This window comes from Taudactylus pleione, unplaced genomic scaffold, assembly GCF_031769625.1.
Source record: "Taudactylus pleione unplaced genomic scaffold, aTauple2 ptg000573l, whole genome shotgun sequence".
In the NCBI taxonomy this organism is placed as follows: Eukaryota; Metazoa; Chordata; class Amphibia; order Anura; family Myobatrachidae; genus Taudactylus; species Taudactylus pleione.
Genome location: NW_028284975.1, coordinates 4,938,200 through 4,955,368, shown reverse-complemented (window position 1 = coordinate 4,955,368; position 17,169 = coordinate 4,938,200). Strand labels below are relative to the sequence as shown.

At 41.8% G+C, this 17,169-nt stretch overlaps 1 protein-coding gene across 1 annotated transcript in view; it reads right to left on the bottom strand.

Annotated features, from left to right (window-relative positions):
* NFKB1 (nuclear factor kappa B subunit 1) overlaps positions 1-17,169 on the bottom strand; it is a 162,212-nt gene that overhangs the window by 65,949 nt on the left and 79,094 nt on the right. Inside the window, exons 6-8 of the mRNA XM_088453232.1 lie at positions 8,593-8,741; positions 5,912-6,066; positions 2,778-2,936 (exon numbers count right to left, since the gene is read on the bottom strand). Coding sequence (XP_088309358.1) covers positions 2,778-2,936; positions 5,912-6,066; positions 8,593-8,741 — 463 coding nt within the window. The remainder of the gene's footprint in view (positions 1-2,777; positions 2,937-5,911; positions 6,067-8,592; positions 8,742-17,169) is intronic.

Genomic DNA, 17,169 nt, shown 5'->3' with positions numbered 1-17,169 from the left:
TCCATATAAACCAATATGTGCCCTATTGATGCATAAATTAGGGCACATTGTTTTAAGCCTTAATAGTCTAAAGGCCCCCCCCATACATCAGCAATTGATTGCAGCAATCATGCAATTTGCAATCGATTGTGTATAAAAATCTTTCCCTTTTTCAATCGATTGCAGATTGCAGAATTGCCACAATCGATTGAAAAAGGGAAAGATTTTTATACACAATCGATTGCAAATTGCACGATTGCTGCAATCAATTGCTGATGTATGGGGGCCTTTAGTTAAACCTTGAATTCACAACACAATAAGAAATTGATTTATTGATATAATACCTGTAATATTAAAGAATAGGTCCACACTGAACAGGGATTTGCGACTTTGCACAGCCTTTGTTTTAATTATTTCCAATTTTACTATATTGTTTTATTTCGCTGTATTTTATATATTTCCACTTGTATTCAGTGGTTATTAATAGGAACAAAAGTTATGTTTTATATGTTTAAATAAACAAGATTATTGTGTACCTCTACAAAAGACTATTTTCTACAATTTTTTTTATAATGTAGACTGATACTGTGCTATACATATATGAATTGTGTGTTATTGTTGCAAAGCATTAGTATAAATTAGTTAACCCCTGCTTAATAGTGCTGCGATTGCATTATTGTTACTTAAGGCCCCTACACACTAGACCAGGCCTGGCCAACCTGTGGCTCTCCAGCTGTTGCGAAACTACACATCCCAGCATGCCCTGCCACAATTTTAGCATTCTCTAATAGCTGGGACTGGTAGTTTCACAGCAGCTGGAGAGCCACAGGTTGGCCAGGCCTGCACTAGACGATATTTTTAGCGAATTGGCTGATTCCAATGCATCGGAACGACAAATCGTTTATATCGTCTACTGTGCATGCACAATGCCGATGAGCGCTGTCCGTCGCGTCCTCAGATCTTTTGTACATGCAGAAAGATCTGAGGATGTAGCTAGTGATGTCATGCTGCCAAATGCAGCATGGCCCCCGCTACACCCCGCTGTCGTTCTGTCGCTGCTAGCTACCCCTCTGCCGGGTACACTGCGCACAATAGATCTGATGGGTACACATCGTCTAATGTGTACCCAGCTTTACACTTCTTCCCAAATATTACCTTCTCCTCTTTTAACAACTCCATTTCACCACTTGTATTAATAAACCTAACTTAATAAAAATTACTGAATATATATTTGGGTGAACTGTGCTCGTATGTCCACTATACTAAAGGCTAGCATTAGATGCAAAGTAGCCCTGTAAGCATTAACTTTGCCGATTAACCCTTAGCATGCAGTACTGTAAGCTGGTTGGCCAGTGCAAAATAGCCAGAAGGTCTTCACTATTGTGACACTGTCTAAATGTCAACTAAAGTGCTATAAGTACAACCATGATAGGTCACCAACAAATTGATTTTCCTTTGATACATCCTCTATGATCACCATAATTATTCAGTGGTGTTTCAGAAACCCAAACACAGTTGTTGCTAACCAAAGCTCAGAAATTGTTGTTCCACTTACCCATAGGTAAAACATGTATGGAAGTCTGTGGTTTAAATATTCAGTTGCAAAGTATGTTGTCCTTAAATTGCAGTCCCCAAATTACAGTAACATCATATTCCAGGTAGTTTGCAAAACAGGCACAAAAATGTAACATACTATTATTTTTATTATTTATTTCTTAGGTGCCACAATATGTACATGGCACCATATATGAGGTAGACATGACGATAAATACAGTAAATAGCATAAATAGAAGGCACAACAGTAAACCATTACAGGAGTACAAAGCATAAATACAAACATTGTAGTAAAACCACATACAATGAGCGGAATTCAATTGTTTTCGCGGCCCGCATCTCCCGTCTAAAGTGACAGGAGTTCGTGGGCCGCTATGCAATTGTTCCAGATTTTCGTGCTGATCGCGCCCAAAGTGGTCGGGTTTAGCAAGGATAGAGAGAGAGGACAGGGCAGGAGAGATAGATTTGAGTTTCCTTAGTGTAAAGATGGTATTGAAGGCAGAAGAAACTGATGAGATTAACAAAGGAGGACCCTTGGGGACACCTACAGGTGAAGAAATGGGGAGGAGGTAGAATTAGAGGTAGAGACTGAGAAGGATAGGTTGGAGAGGTAGGAGGAGAACCTTGTGAGAACATGAAGTCCAATGGAATACAGGGTGTGAAGGAGGAAAGGGTGATTGAAAGTGTTAATTTAGTCAGGTGAGTGTTTCACTTTCTCCACCATCGTTTGGCTGTCCGGGTGCATTCCAGGAGGTAGTGAGTGAGTTTAGAAAGTAAAGGTTTGATTTTAGATCGTCAGAGGGTGACAGGTGATGCAGAAGAGTCAAAAGCAGTATTGTAATTGTAAAGTGAGACAGCTTGTATCAGGCAGGAGAGGGGTACATGGGAGAGAGGAGAGTGTCCAGATAGGAGGAGAAAGGACAGGGTCAAGGGCATCAAAGTTAATCTTGGAGAGAGTAAACTTGGCGGGGGAGGGGTGCGTTGAGGAATCCCTTGGGTGAGGTTAAAGAAGGTAGATGTAGAGAGAAGTTCAGAAGCAGCGGCATCTGTGACTTTATCAAGTGGGATATTGAAGTTGCCAAGGATGAGAGGAACAGTTAATTAAAATAACACTTGACATCCTAGTGTCAAAATGTGTTTGAAGCAGTAAGTAATCTACTAAGACAATTTTTGTTATATTATAAAAAGGCAATTATATAATCCTGTTATTCAAATGAAATACCACACAGATTCACACTACTTACTACTATCGAAGATAGGAACAGATATCACTGGTTCAAGTCGCCTCGTGAAGCTCCCATTGCTATCTGGCAAGAAAGCGGTGAACATCAGTCTTACCACGCTGAGGTCTATGTCTTTTGACTGTTGATATGATGCTTGTCGAATTACATCTTTTTCTCGCTCTAGGATTCAAAATCCACAAAAAATTTTTATAAATACAAGATTGAAAAGTATGGTTTTACAGATTTCAAATCGATTCATCTGCTTGTGTTTATATGAACAGACACAAGGGTGAAGGGATAACTAGAATATTGCTCATAATATCATGCACAATTCACCAAAGGACAGAAATTGTGAGGTAAATCACAATTACACAATCGTTTAAGAACCACAGATGGCTGCAATCAGTGAGGGAGCTCATCGGCAGATTATGAAGAACCAAAAGTTGGAGATAGGTCTTAGATGGGAAGATACGGAGGTGAGCAGATTGTTTGGATGAGGTGATCCTATTTACTACATTCATGTTTTGCTTTCTCTGGCTTCTGTGAATCCCACCATAGAACATGTGACAGCAGTGGGTGGGGTCTGTTTATTTGAATCCTTCAGAAGACAAAGGGCCTGATTCAGACCCACTCGCAAGCGGCTGTCCACTCGCAAGTGGGTCGATGTTGTGCACTGCGCATGCGCACGACGGCTGGAGCTCCGTCGTGCGCATGCGCCAGACGCGACGAGCGAAGGACTTTCCTTCGCTCGTTGTGTCTGATCAAAGGGGGCGTGCTGTCGATGTTGATTGACAGCACGCCCCCTTTGGTGGGCGTGACAGGGGCGTGCCTCCCTGACGGGGGCGTTCCCAAGGGAACACCTACCGTCAGAAGCCGGCCCACTGACATCACTAGTGATGTCAGTGGGAGTGATTTTGGCTCTGATAGAGCCAAAATCACTCCGGGCCTTGCGGTTGAAAAACTCAACCGCAGGCTCCGGCTCGCAGTGGCGATGGTCACGATGGTCAAGACCATCGCGGCCATCAAACTGCACGCTCGTATAGGCTGTGGGTTGTGACCCACAGCTATACGAGCGGCCAGGAGGACGCTCCATAATTATGGAGGGCGGCCCTCATCAGAGCGTGCGCTCTGCTCAGAGCGTACGGCTCTGAATGAGGGCCAAAGTACTTTATTGCATCAAGTGGTTCATGCAATTTTAGTAAAGTTGGGCAGTTTGTTAAACACCCACATTTGGGCTGTATTATTTTCACTGCAGTTTATAAAAACACCACTTCATTTGTGATCCAATTGTGTCTTTCATGTGGGCACCAGGTACTGTAATTTGTGTGCCCATTTATTTGGTAATCATTCCATTAGGGGAGGAAGTTCATTTGCAGCATCAAGTCATTTGGCTCTTGTTTATTAAAGGCTATGGTTAGGGATTGTAATCCAGATGTAGGCACTGGATTGGGAACTGGAAATATGGGTAGTTAGTGAGGATCTGCATTATGGACTGATTTACACTAGAGAGATGGAGCTTTCTGTGAAGTGCTCGACTGGGTGCAATAAATATACAAGAGGATGCTCTGCTCTATACTTTGTGGAGTAAAGACTGTGTGATAGTGTGAATGAATTTTGTTTTAAACTTTGAAAAGCGGACATGAAACTCATGAAATGTTATAGCAAGCATACGGTGGAGAAACAATTAGCCATGCTGCAGTATTTAGGTGGGTGAAGCACTTCAAAGAGGGTAATATGCGAGTGACTGACATAACGCATACTGGGAGACCATCCACCGTGATTACAGATGTCAAAATTGCTAAAGCTGTGGAGATGTTACAAAATGACAGAAGGGTTTAGGCACTAGGGGGGGAGGTTAGGGTTAGGTACCGGGGAGGGAGGGTTAGGGGTAAGGGTTAGTCTTACCTTATTTCCTTATTGGTGTTGGGATTCTGACTGTCGGGATGCCGTTGTTGATATTCTGACCAGCGGCATCCCGACCGCCGGGATCTCATACCCAACCCGTATATATATATTTATCCAGTGGAAGGCCTCCTGGGTCACAGTTCTGCCCAGCGCACTCCGCTTTGACCAACAGGAACCCCAACCACTCCATTAGGGATCCCAGACCAATTGCCACCCTCTCTGATGTTTTCATCCAAATCCATCCAATGGAAGGCCCAGAACACGCTCCCCGGGTCAAAGTTCTGCCCATCGTCCTAGGTCAAAGTTATGCCCAGCATAAACCAACGAGAGGTCCGACTGGGACCTTAACCCCCTAGTATGTCTTCTGGGAATCAATGTTACCACTCTGTCAAATTTTCGTCCAAATCCATCCAGTGGAAGGCTCAGAACAGGCTCCCTAGGTCAAAGTTCTGCCCAGTGTACGGCAAGAAGAGGTCCGACCGAGACCCTAACCCCCCTAAAATCTGTCAAGGATCCAACTGGACCACTTCAAGTTTGTTTCATCCCAATCGGTGCAGGGGTGTCTGAATGCATAGCCTGACAGACAGACAAACAAACAAATTTTATATATAAGATTTTGTCATTTTGTCTTGCTGTCGCTGTGTAATCTAATAGCTTACTTTTCCCAATACTAAATAACTATGTAAAATTTGGCAGCTTTTCCCTTAGAGCTGTGGAAGATACTTAATATATAAGTGGGGTTTGGGAATAAAACAGCTCTCAGCTTAGTGTGGAGGGCAGAACTTTTGCCTGTCTAGTACCTGGTGGGAAGGTGTGGCAGTGTAGAGGTCCCCCAGCATCTGGTGTTTGGTGTTAAATGGAACTAGCGGTAACTATAACCATTGCATGTTAAACACAATGGTTTGTCTATGGAAGGTTAGAAAACGATGGCTCTGCGTGTCTGAATGAGGAATAGGTTCAAATATATAGTCCCCAGTTTAATACTGGAGGTCCTACCCACAAGCCTGGATGTAGTGAAGGACTGGAAACTAACAGTCCCCAGCCTGGTAATTTCTAAATCTCTGATACCTCTTGGCACTGATCTATTGACCAGGTATGGGGCAGGGTAGATTATCAGCCACCGTACAATACAGGATGGGATGTGGGTGGGTGGTGTTGGTGACAGAAGAATTCATTGCAAAAGTGTTCAATGAAAACTCTTTTTTAAAGACAAGAGGAGCTTTGTAATAATTGTATAAAACATCACCTACCAGTCACTGGTCTGTCTGCTGAATATTGATAATTTAACTCAGGGTGCACCAAGAGACCAGCGTTATATCCTCTCTTAAAAGCATCCACCATACGTGCCTCAAGTATCTCAGTCACTTTTTTCTTTGTAACATGAAGAATTCCTAGATTAGGAAACCTGTGACACATTCAACATTCAAAAATAAAATTATGTAAGTATGCTGTAATCTACAATGGCAAAACCTTCCTGTATTATTAGAGGATATAAACATGTGTCAAACAGTATAGCAAAGCAATTGCCAGATATCTGCAAAGATTAATTTAAATTCAGAAATACTATACTATACCAGGTTGCTAAGTAACAGCAAAAACATAAGCATTGGGCATTGGCAATGATGGCCTTCCTCTTGTTGATAATCAACATTTGGGCAGTCATTGGAATGAAGTCTAACCACTGTCACTTGCTTACTGAGCATCTTGGGAGATCATATTCAACAGATGATACAAAGGCTGCTGATATTTTATGTGGAATTAACACCAAAACTGACAATAAGGGCAGCAACCAATCAGATTCTACTTATCATTCATATAGCACATTCTATAAGATAACAGCTAGAATCTGATTGGTTGCTATGGGCAACAACTTTACTTTTAAAAAACTGCACTTTAGTAAATGAACCCCTTATGCTCAACTGCGACTGGAGAAGACTAAAGAATGTCTATCAAAGGGTGAGTACAGTAAGGGGGTGTTTCGATAAATTGCAAACAGATGCAGACTCGCATAGATGCATGTACTCCAGCCAAAAACCATATCAATTGTGATAAATAGAACCCTTTAACTACATAGGTCTCCAATATGTATCTGCATGGTCACACACAGAGATCTGAAGATCATGTAATACATAGGTAAAGAAAGATTTAAATGTTGGACATTTTTGCTGTGATGTCACAACCAATGTCAGCTAAGGACATGATAACTCTTTGACTTTTACATCCATAGTTCACCATCGATTCATGACATGAACTTATCAATAAAGAACTTTTGAAATATCTATGAAATTTATAATCTTTCTTTTTGAAATATCAGCATCTATACCACTGATCTCCAACCCGGATTCGCTACTGGAAGCTCGCGGCCATAATTTGGGTACTGTAGCTCTCCTAGCTGCAGTACTGATGAGTCAACAAGGAGGAAGTGACCTCTGACAAAGAAGTGGGTGGAGCGACGGGGAAGCGCGTAAGGTGGTTCCCATAGGGCGACACAATACGTGATGGAAACCATCTGGCCATCACAGGAGTCGACTGCATTTGGGGCGAGTGACTCCTGCCCAGCCCTGCAGAAAAATCATACAGCAGCCCTGCATATATCCTTTGCTCCTCTACTGTACTTACCTCCTTGGAGCTGGTACTTAAAAGTGAAATGTGAAACAATATCACTGTATTAATAAATGCTTTGTTGTTTTCTATGAAACACTTTATTTTTTTCAATTTCACTAAATGATTTTTAATTTTTTCAGTTATTAGCCACATTTTTTTTTTTAAATGTTAGTACTGTAGCTCTTCAGGAGGTTTCTTTTTTCTCGAGTAGCTCACATCCCAATTAAGGTTGGCGGCCACTGATCTATACAATGTGTTTTACTAATAATATTATAATTATATGGGGCCCTATTTGCATGAACTTCACTCATTATTAAAAATGTACTATTGTTTCTATTTAACGATATAGGCCCTCATTCAGAGCCGTACGCTCTGAGCAGAGCGCACACTCTGAATGAGGGCCGGGCTCCATTTTCATGGAGCGTCCTCCTGGACGCTCGTATAGCTGTGGGTCACCACCCACAGGCTATACGAGCGTGCTTTGTGATGGCCGCGATGGTCGAGACCATCGCGACCATCGAATTTGCGAGCCGGAGCCTGCGGTTGAGGTTTTCAACCGCAAGCTCCGGAGTGATTTTGGCTCTATCAGAGCCAAAATCACTCCCACTGACATCACTAGTGATGTCAGTGGGCCGGCTTCTGATGGGAGGCGTTCCCGTGGGAACGCCCCCGTCAGGGAGGCACGCCCCCGGCATGCCCACCAAAGGGGGCGTGCTGTCAATCAACATTGACAGCACGCCCCCTTTGATCGGACACAACGAGCGAAGGACTTTCCTTCGCTCGTCGCGTCTGGCGCATGCGCACGACGGAGCTCCCTCCGTCGTGCGCATGCTCAGTGCATAACATCGACCCACTTGCGAGCGGACAGCCGCTCGCGAGTGGGTCTGAATCAGGCCCATAGTGCTGAGGATTTCTCAATATTTTTATTATTATTATTATATTAGGGTGGAGTAGTGACAACACCCATTTCTGTAAGCTACTATTAGGTATTAGTGAGTCCTCGGAAAGTCCATTCAAATGATGTAAATAAAATGTTTTCCTGTCTGTGTCAGCTTGGAACTGAAACATGTACAAGTCTTTCTAGCATGTCAGAAAAATGTGCTTTCTGAATATCACTGCTATTTGTCTTGTAGTGTGGGAAGTGTCATATCGGTGTACATAAACCTCAAAATGTCACTCGTGTGTGAAACATTCTGTGCTTTGGAAAATCTGAAAAACTAGTTCAGAGAGGTTCCATAGTTACTTCCTGATCTCATCCACTCCCAGCGTAATCAGACACCCATGTAACGCAAAGGTGCAAGCTTAACAATCTCTAACAGCTACTCACCCAACTATCATATCTTTGGGTCCCACATTTATAGAACAGACTCCATCTTCACAGTGCTTCCCCACTAAGCTGTGGGCATGTAGCCGGACATCCTTGCCATTGGTCACCAGCTGCACAATAATTTTGGCATGGCCGACGTAATTGTGGATCTGTTAAAGAACACAAAAAATATTTTATTCACTAGAACTACCATAATAAAGATAAAACAGCATCAATATAAGACAGCATTAAGATGTACTAAGCCTTGGAGAGTGATAAAGTGGAGAGAGATAAAGTACCAACCAATCAGCTCCTAACTGCCATTATTCAAACACAAACTTTAAAGTGACAATTAAGAGCTGATTGGTTAGTACTTTATATCTCTCTACTTTCTCACTCTCAAGGCTTAGTACATATCCCCCATTTAAATGAAACTTCTGTGATACTTGCTGAAAATGTGTAACTGCGGACAGACACCTTGCTTATTTTTTATAGTTTAAGGTTTTGGATCTAACATATTCCATGAAATACACACAGTGCAGGAAACTGTTATTGATTTCAGAGACTAAGGGGGATAGGTATGATACCATCAAAAGAGTGAAGAAATGGAGAAGTTGTTTATAGCTACCAATCAGCTTCTACCCATCATTTTATGGTATATACTCAATAAATGCTACCTCAATTCAGTGGCGTAACTAGGGCAGGGTTGCCGGGGCTGATGCCCTAGTCAGCCAGTATAGTGCAGACCGCAGTGAGGGGATTCAGGTAAGTCAAGTCAGTGTTATGTGCAGTGGCAGCGCCAGAGGTGGGGCTGCAGAGCGGTCTACATCCAAATAGGGGAGTCACACCAACTGTCACACCAAATGCTGCCAAACATCACTGACAGTTGGTGTGACTCCCTTATTTGAATTTTGGACTGCACTGCAGCCCCACCTGGAGCCGCCACTGGTTATGTGTGTGTATGTCTGTCTGTGTGTTTTATGCACTACGGAAGGCACTGTATAAGGGGCAACATATACGGGGGATCACTACTGGGGGCATTATATAAGGGGTACAGCATAGGGGAGATCACTACTGGGGGCACTGTATAAGGGGCACTACTGGGGTCCTGCATAATGGGGACCACTACTGGGGGTACTGTATAAAGAGCGCTGCTAGTATGGACATTGCATAAGGGGAACTACTACAGTGGGCATTGCAAGAGGGGCACTACTAGTCGGGGCATTAAGGGTCATATGAAATGGTAAGGAATGCTCCCAGTGTGACGAGAAGGGTGTGTGTAATGTTGACACGCCCCGCTTTCCAAAGACCACGTGCGCACATATAAGGACGGGGGGAAGGGGTGTGCTCCATTCTTCAATTTTCCCTGGGCTCCAAAAACCCTTGTATACGCCACTGCCTCAAAGCTGATTGTTTGCTATAGGTAACTTCGCCAATGGTCCACTTTTCGTTTGAAGGTGTAATACATTTCCCCAAAACCAATGCTTATCTGTGCTGCAGATGCATACTTCACCAGCAAACACATACTGTATTTGTGTTTGTTGCATGTTTAACTTATCTAAAGTTACAGAATTGCAAATGCTGGGCATGATGCTGAGTTAGACGGAACTCCGATATACTTATTCCAGCTTTATGCACAAGGAAAGAAATGTGTATATTTGCACATATGCCGAGTTGTATGGATCTTGCGGTGTATCTGCCAACTATCTGTACACTTGGTTTGCTACTCATTACACTTACATCAGCCTTTACTGGGTGCAATAGATATATATCTGAATACAGTTATGAGACTACCTCTCTGATCTTTGCCTACATGAGGACTTGCGGTTACAGCCCAGTTACGCCTCTTCACTTATAAGGGGAGATGTGATTAAAATGCATGTGACACCTGAGAGATACAATGTATTATTTTCTCTTTCAAACCACAAATAATCTGAGAACATCCAATGTCCCCTGTACACAGTACTCAAGTATCACCCCCATCTGAATGATAAATGCCCCTTAAGACTGCTGATGTGACTTTTTAAATGAACTATAGATTCAAAGATGTACGTAATGGCAACTTTTACACAGAATGAGTTTTGCTAATGCGCATGCACCAAAGTCGCACTGCGTGCATGCGCTGTGATTGTCTTGCAATTCCATGCAGACAGAGAATCCATTCGCAAATTGAGTGACAGGCAGTCAGCATTTGAGGGAGGTAACAAGGGGATGGGGGGGGGTGTTAGGATAACACAAGTGTGCGTTATATGTGCGATCTCCTTCGCAGCATGAGTGCTCTCTGCATGTCAGACTTACCTTAAGGGCTGCATGGCTGGTCGATGTGCGTCGATGTTACCGATATTTACACTGGTACGTGTCAGCGGAAGTCGCGTACCAGCAAAGTCATCAGATGTCAAAGAAGGCAATTAGTATGAAAATCTTTGACAACGATTTGGAACAGGTAAGAAGGACAAATTCAACAGAAGCTTGGCTCTACAGTACATGCATTCTGAGCTATCTGTCCAAGCAGAACATAATAAAAAGCCACATTGAACATATATATTACTGTTTCACTAATTAATACTCAATGTCCCAAAAAATTATAGAAAACATTGAGGAAATAGAGGTTTTGTACACAGTGCTCAACCTATGTACAAAACCTCTATTTCGTTTGTCACTACTAACCGAGACTGGTTATCTCGGGCACTTAGCTGCTGTACCGTCCTCCCACAAGCCCTATGAACACTGTCACACACACCTTTTGATATAGAAAATATCGATGAGCCATAAATTCAGAGATCGATTTCTTTGGGCAATAAAGTTTTAAAATAATAACATTTAAAATGATGCAGATAATATTATATTTATGTTAATTATGGCCATATTAATTCATGATAGATACACCAATTATATTACAAACTTATGGCACTACACCTGCTAGCATGGATTTACTTCTATCATCATATATATTGTCTTCAGAGTTTAAAATGTACTTGTTTTTTAACATTATTGCCTCAATAAAAAAATCTAAAAAAAGAATTCAATAATTATGGCCCATCAAGATATTTATATATGTTTTGGGATCCCTTATTGACTATTAAGTAGTAACAAAAGTAATATATACAGTATCTTGTGGTTCTTTATTATGTACTGCCCGGATAATGTGCATCCTTATTATGTACTGCCCGGATAATGTGGATCTTATGTAGTGCCCCGATAATGTGGGTCTTTATTATGTACTGCCCAGATAATGTGGATCTTTATTATGTACTGCCCGGATAATGTGGATCTTTATTATGTACTGCCTGGATAATGTGGATCTTATGTACTGCCTGGATAATGTGGATCTTATGTACTGCCTGGATAATGTGGGTCTTTTTATGTACTGCCCAGATAATGTGGATCTTTATTATGTACTGCCCGGATAATGTGGATCTTTATTATGTACTGTCTGGATAATGTGGATCTTTATTATGTACTGCCTGGATAATTTGGATCTTTATTATGTACTGCCTGGATAATGTGGATCTTTATTATGTACTGCCTGGATAATGTGGATCTTTATTATGTACTGTCTGGATAATGTGGATCTTTATTATGTACTGCCTGTATAATGTGGATCTTTATTATGTACTGCCTGGATAATGTGGATCTTATGTACTGCCCCGATAATGTGGGTCTTTATTATGTACTGCCTGGATAATTTGGATCTTTATTATGTACTGCCTGGATAATGTGGATCTTTAATATGTACTGCCTGGATAATGTGGATCTTTATTATGTACTGCCTGGATAATGTGGATCTTATGTAGTGCCCCGATAATGTGGGTCTTTATTATGTACTGCCTGGATAATGTGGATCTTTATTATGTACTGCCTGGATAATGTGGATCTTATGTACTGCCCCGATAATGTGGGTCTTTATTATGTACTGCCTGGATAATGTGGGTCTTTATTATGTACTGCCCGGATAATGTGGATCTTTATTATGTACTGCCCGGATAATGTGGATCTTTATTATGTACTGCCCGGATAATGTGGATCTTATGTAGTGCCCCGATAATGTGGGTCTTTATTATGTACTGCCCAGATAATGTAGATCTTTATTATGTACTGCCCGGATAATGTGGATCTTTATTATGCACTGCCTGGATAATGTGGATCTTATGTAGTGCCCCGATAATGTGGGTCTTTATTATGTACTGCCTGGATAATGTGGATCTTATGTAGTGCCCGGATAATGTGGATCCTTATTATGTACTGCCTGGATAATGTGGATCTTATGTAGTGCCCCGATAATGTGGGTCTTTATTATGTACTGCCTGGATAATGTGGGTCTTTATTAGGTACTGCCTCGATAATGTGGATCTTTATTATGTACTGCCTGGATAATGTGGATCTTATGTAGTGCCCCGATAATGTGGGTCTTTATTAGGTACTGCCCCGATAATGTGGATCTTTATTATGTACTGCCTGGATAATGTGGATCTTTATTATGTACTGCCCGGATAATGTGGATCTTTATTATGTACTGCCCGGACAATGTGGATCTTATGTACTGCCCTGATAGTGTGGATCTTTATTATGTACTGCTCGGATAAAGGGGCCTCTTTTATTCTGCGAGTTTTTCTGGTGCATTTATGTTGAGTTTACAGTCGTAGGCTATTACATTTGACAACTTATTTGTTTGATATTAAATTTCTGCCCTTGCCTAGAGTCACATTTTATTACATACAGTAACTTGAAACTTGTCGAACATTTGCAAGAAACTACCAGGGAATTCAATTACCTGCAGTAAATTACCACGGGTAATAATGAGAGGTAGCCTCAGGCTTTAACGCCCAGGACTATACAATTAGCCTTCCGCATTTGCCTGACAGTCTTGTTAATGCACATTAAAAACGTGCGTTAAAATGAGTTTTCGGGCGTTAACGCACAGGATCCATGACAACTTCACAGACCTGTGCGTTAACTGCCAGTTATCACCCGATAACTGCACAGTTAATGGGGATCTCTTTTCGGGTCTCAGGGGACCCGATAAGAAATCCGGGATGAGCGGGGCAAACTGAGGGCCTGATTCAGAGTCCCTCGTAAGCGGCCGCTCGTTTGCTCCGAGCGATGTTCGCACATCTGCGCATGCGTTTGGGACGTAATGCGCATGCGCCAACCAGTCATTGCGGTCGGAAATCGTGCACTCGCAAAACAGCGAGGGCCTGCTAATTTGAGTGACAGAATGAGGCGTTTGTGGGTGGTAACAGGGGAAGGTGCTTGAAAACTGGGAGTGGAGATCCGAACGCAGGCGTGCCAAACGGTCAAAACGGGCGTTTAATGGGTGTGAATAATTAACAAAGCAGCGTCCTCGACCATGTCACTAGGTTGTTTTTTAGCCTGAACTGCTCGCAGTGATTGCGGGAAGTAAAACCTACCACAAGCACTGCGAGCAGTTCAGACACCTTTCGATGTACTCGATTAATCTAATAAATAGCGTACGGCCAGAGAGCGTCTTTACAAAATAGCGAGCTCATGTTTCGTTCGCTCGCTCAGACACAGAGGCGTCAACAGACCGCAAAGAGCAAGTGCTCAATTTAAATAGCCGGCCCCTTTTTCTGAACGACCGTTCGCAAATAGCGTCCGGCTCTGAATCAGGCCCTGAATCCCACCATTAGTCTTAAAAGTGTTCAGCAAGGTATGTATCATTTTTACCTACCTATTAAAACTCATTTGGCATAGTGAAAAGTTATAAGGTTCCTGACCAAAATAAATACTGTATTTTTGCAGTGGTGCATGCAATTAAAAAATATCATTTTCCATTGTAAGTGACTGTTGACAGAGCAAGTCAGTGAAATCAAATCTAGCCAGCGATCATATTAACAATTAACAACGTGGCATGAAAAAGGGAACTACCAAGCAAACTATTTTTCAGCATACAATAAATGTGTGGAGAAGGTAGCTTGTAAATAAATACACACATCTGGATAGCAGCCAATGCATTTCTGTTTCCCTGTAATGGAAAGTACACCAACCGGTCTATGGAATTTCCCAAATCAATGTGCAAACTATTTCTATAAACCTGTCTGTATCCGCTAAAATTTATGAGGGGTTATATCATCGGTTGTAATAATAAATGATGACTTGTGATATATTAGTTCATCAATGTTATGTCATCGGTTGTAATAATAAATGATGACTTGTGATATATTAGTTCATCAATGTTATGTCATCGGTTGTAATAATAAATGATGACTTGTGACATATTAGTTCATCAATGAAGAGAATGTGGCAATATTACACTTGTTTTCCCAGGAGGCAACCTGTGGATTTGCAGGTGTTATTGGTATACAGTATATAGCATGCTCTAACACAGGGGCAGGTTGACACACAACAACAACTGGCTGTACTCTTACAATTAATGTGTGCAGTCCTTGTAACACACTTTATGTATAAAATAAACGGTAGAGTGCATTCACATGTACATAAATACCCACAAAATGCTTTTCAAGCTAAATACATTAGTCACAAGTTACAACGGTTAAGCGTTTTTGACTGATGCGCATTAGACAATGGAAAGTAATGGAAAACGAGGGTCTTTGTAAAATAGGATTTCGGCACTTGCTATTCTGGATTTTAAAAAAACAAAACAAAAAGGGAAATATTGCATTAATGCATTAAAATATGTAACATGGTTATTTATAACACTGAATATTTAAGCTGCATACACACACAACGATTTAGTAAATGAACAATTTTAGTAAATGATTTTCGTTCATTTTTTCAAGGGAAAAATGAACGAAAATCGTTTACTAAAATCGTAAGTTGGTCAGTCTGACTGAATACAAACTACAAACATGAACGCGCATGAACGAAAAGCGTTCATCGTTTTAACTCAGAAAGTGAATGATTTTTTCAACGATTGAACGATGAATATCGTTATCGATAATCGTTCAAAAAATCGTTGTGTGTGTATGCACCTTAAGTGTTTACAATATGTGTTCTGATGAACATGTGAAAGGGCTCTAAGATCGGGTGTGGATTGAAACACAGACAGTAAAAGTGTCGACAATGTCTAGACAGACACCAGATGATAGACAATCAATAGGTCGACAGGGGCAAAAGGGCGACACACTAAATGTCGACATGTGAGAAGGTCAACATGTACAAATGGTCGACACAAAAATGGTCGACACGTTTTTTCTCTAACCCTAATCTTCACCCTAACCCTCTCCTTGGTGCCTAACCCTAACCATTGGGGTAGGTGCCGGTAAGTGCCTAACCCTAAAAAAAATATATATATATAAAGCATTTGTTGTGTTGACCTTTTGAACCTGTCGACCTATTGACTGTCTAACATCTGGTGTCTATCTAGACATTGTCGACCCTAATATCTGATTAATGCTGTGAACACGTCATGTGGAAGCCCCTTATCATAGAAGTAAGCTGCACCGTTGCCATATGTCTAGAGAAGGATGGCAGGTTATTTTGTTTACCAAGCTACACATACTGAGATAGCATATTATTAGAGCTCCCACTCATGTGAGGCCAGGGGTGCAAAACTGATTTATTTCAATATACAGTGCATCCCGAAAGTATTTACAACACTTCACTTTTTCCACATTTTGTTATGATACAGCCTCATTCCAAAATGGAATAAATAAAATTTTGTCCTAAAAATTTTACACGCAATACCCAATAATGACAACTTGTAAAAAGTTTTTTTTGCAATTATTGCAAATTTAATTAAAAAAAACAACTAAGAAAATCACATGTACATAAGTATTCACAACCTTTGCTCAATACTTTGTTGATGCACCTTTTGCAGCAATTACAGCCTCAAGTGTTTTTGAATATGATGCCACAAGCTTGGCACACATATCTTTGGGCAGTTTCACCCATTCCTCTTTGCAGCACCTCTCAAGCTCCATCAGGTTGGATGGGAAGCGTCGGTGCACAGCCATTTTCAGATCTCTCCAGAGATGTTCATTTGGATTAAAGTCTGGGCTCTGGCTGGTACACTCAAGGACATTCACAGAGTTGTCCTGAAGCCACTCCTTTGATATCTTGGCTGTGTGCTTAGGGTCGTTGTCCTGCTTAAAGATGAACCGTCGCCCCAGTGTTAGGTCAACAGCGCTCTGGAGCAGGTTTTCATCCAGGATGTCTCCGTACATTGCTGCATTCATCTTTCCCTCTATCCTGACTAGTCTCCCAGTTCCTGCCGCTGAAAAACATCCCCAGAGCATGATGCTGCCACCACCATGCTCCACTGTAGGGATGGTATTGGCCTGGTGATGAGTGGTGCCTGGTTTCCTCCAAACGTAAGAGTTCAATCTTTGTCTCATCAGACCAGAGAATTTTGTTTCTCATGGTCTGAGAGTCTTCCAGGTGCATTTTGGCAAACTCCAGGCGGACTGCCATGTGCTTTTTACTAAGGAGTGGCTTCCATATGGCCACTCTACCATACAGGCCTGATTGGTGGATTGTTGCTGCAGAGATGGTTGTCCTTCTGGAAGGTTCTCCTCTCTCCACAGAGGAATGCTGTAGCTCTGACAGAGTGACCATCGGGTTCTTGGTCACCTCCCTGACTGGCACCCTTCTCCACCGATCACTCAGTTTAGAAGGCCG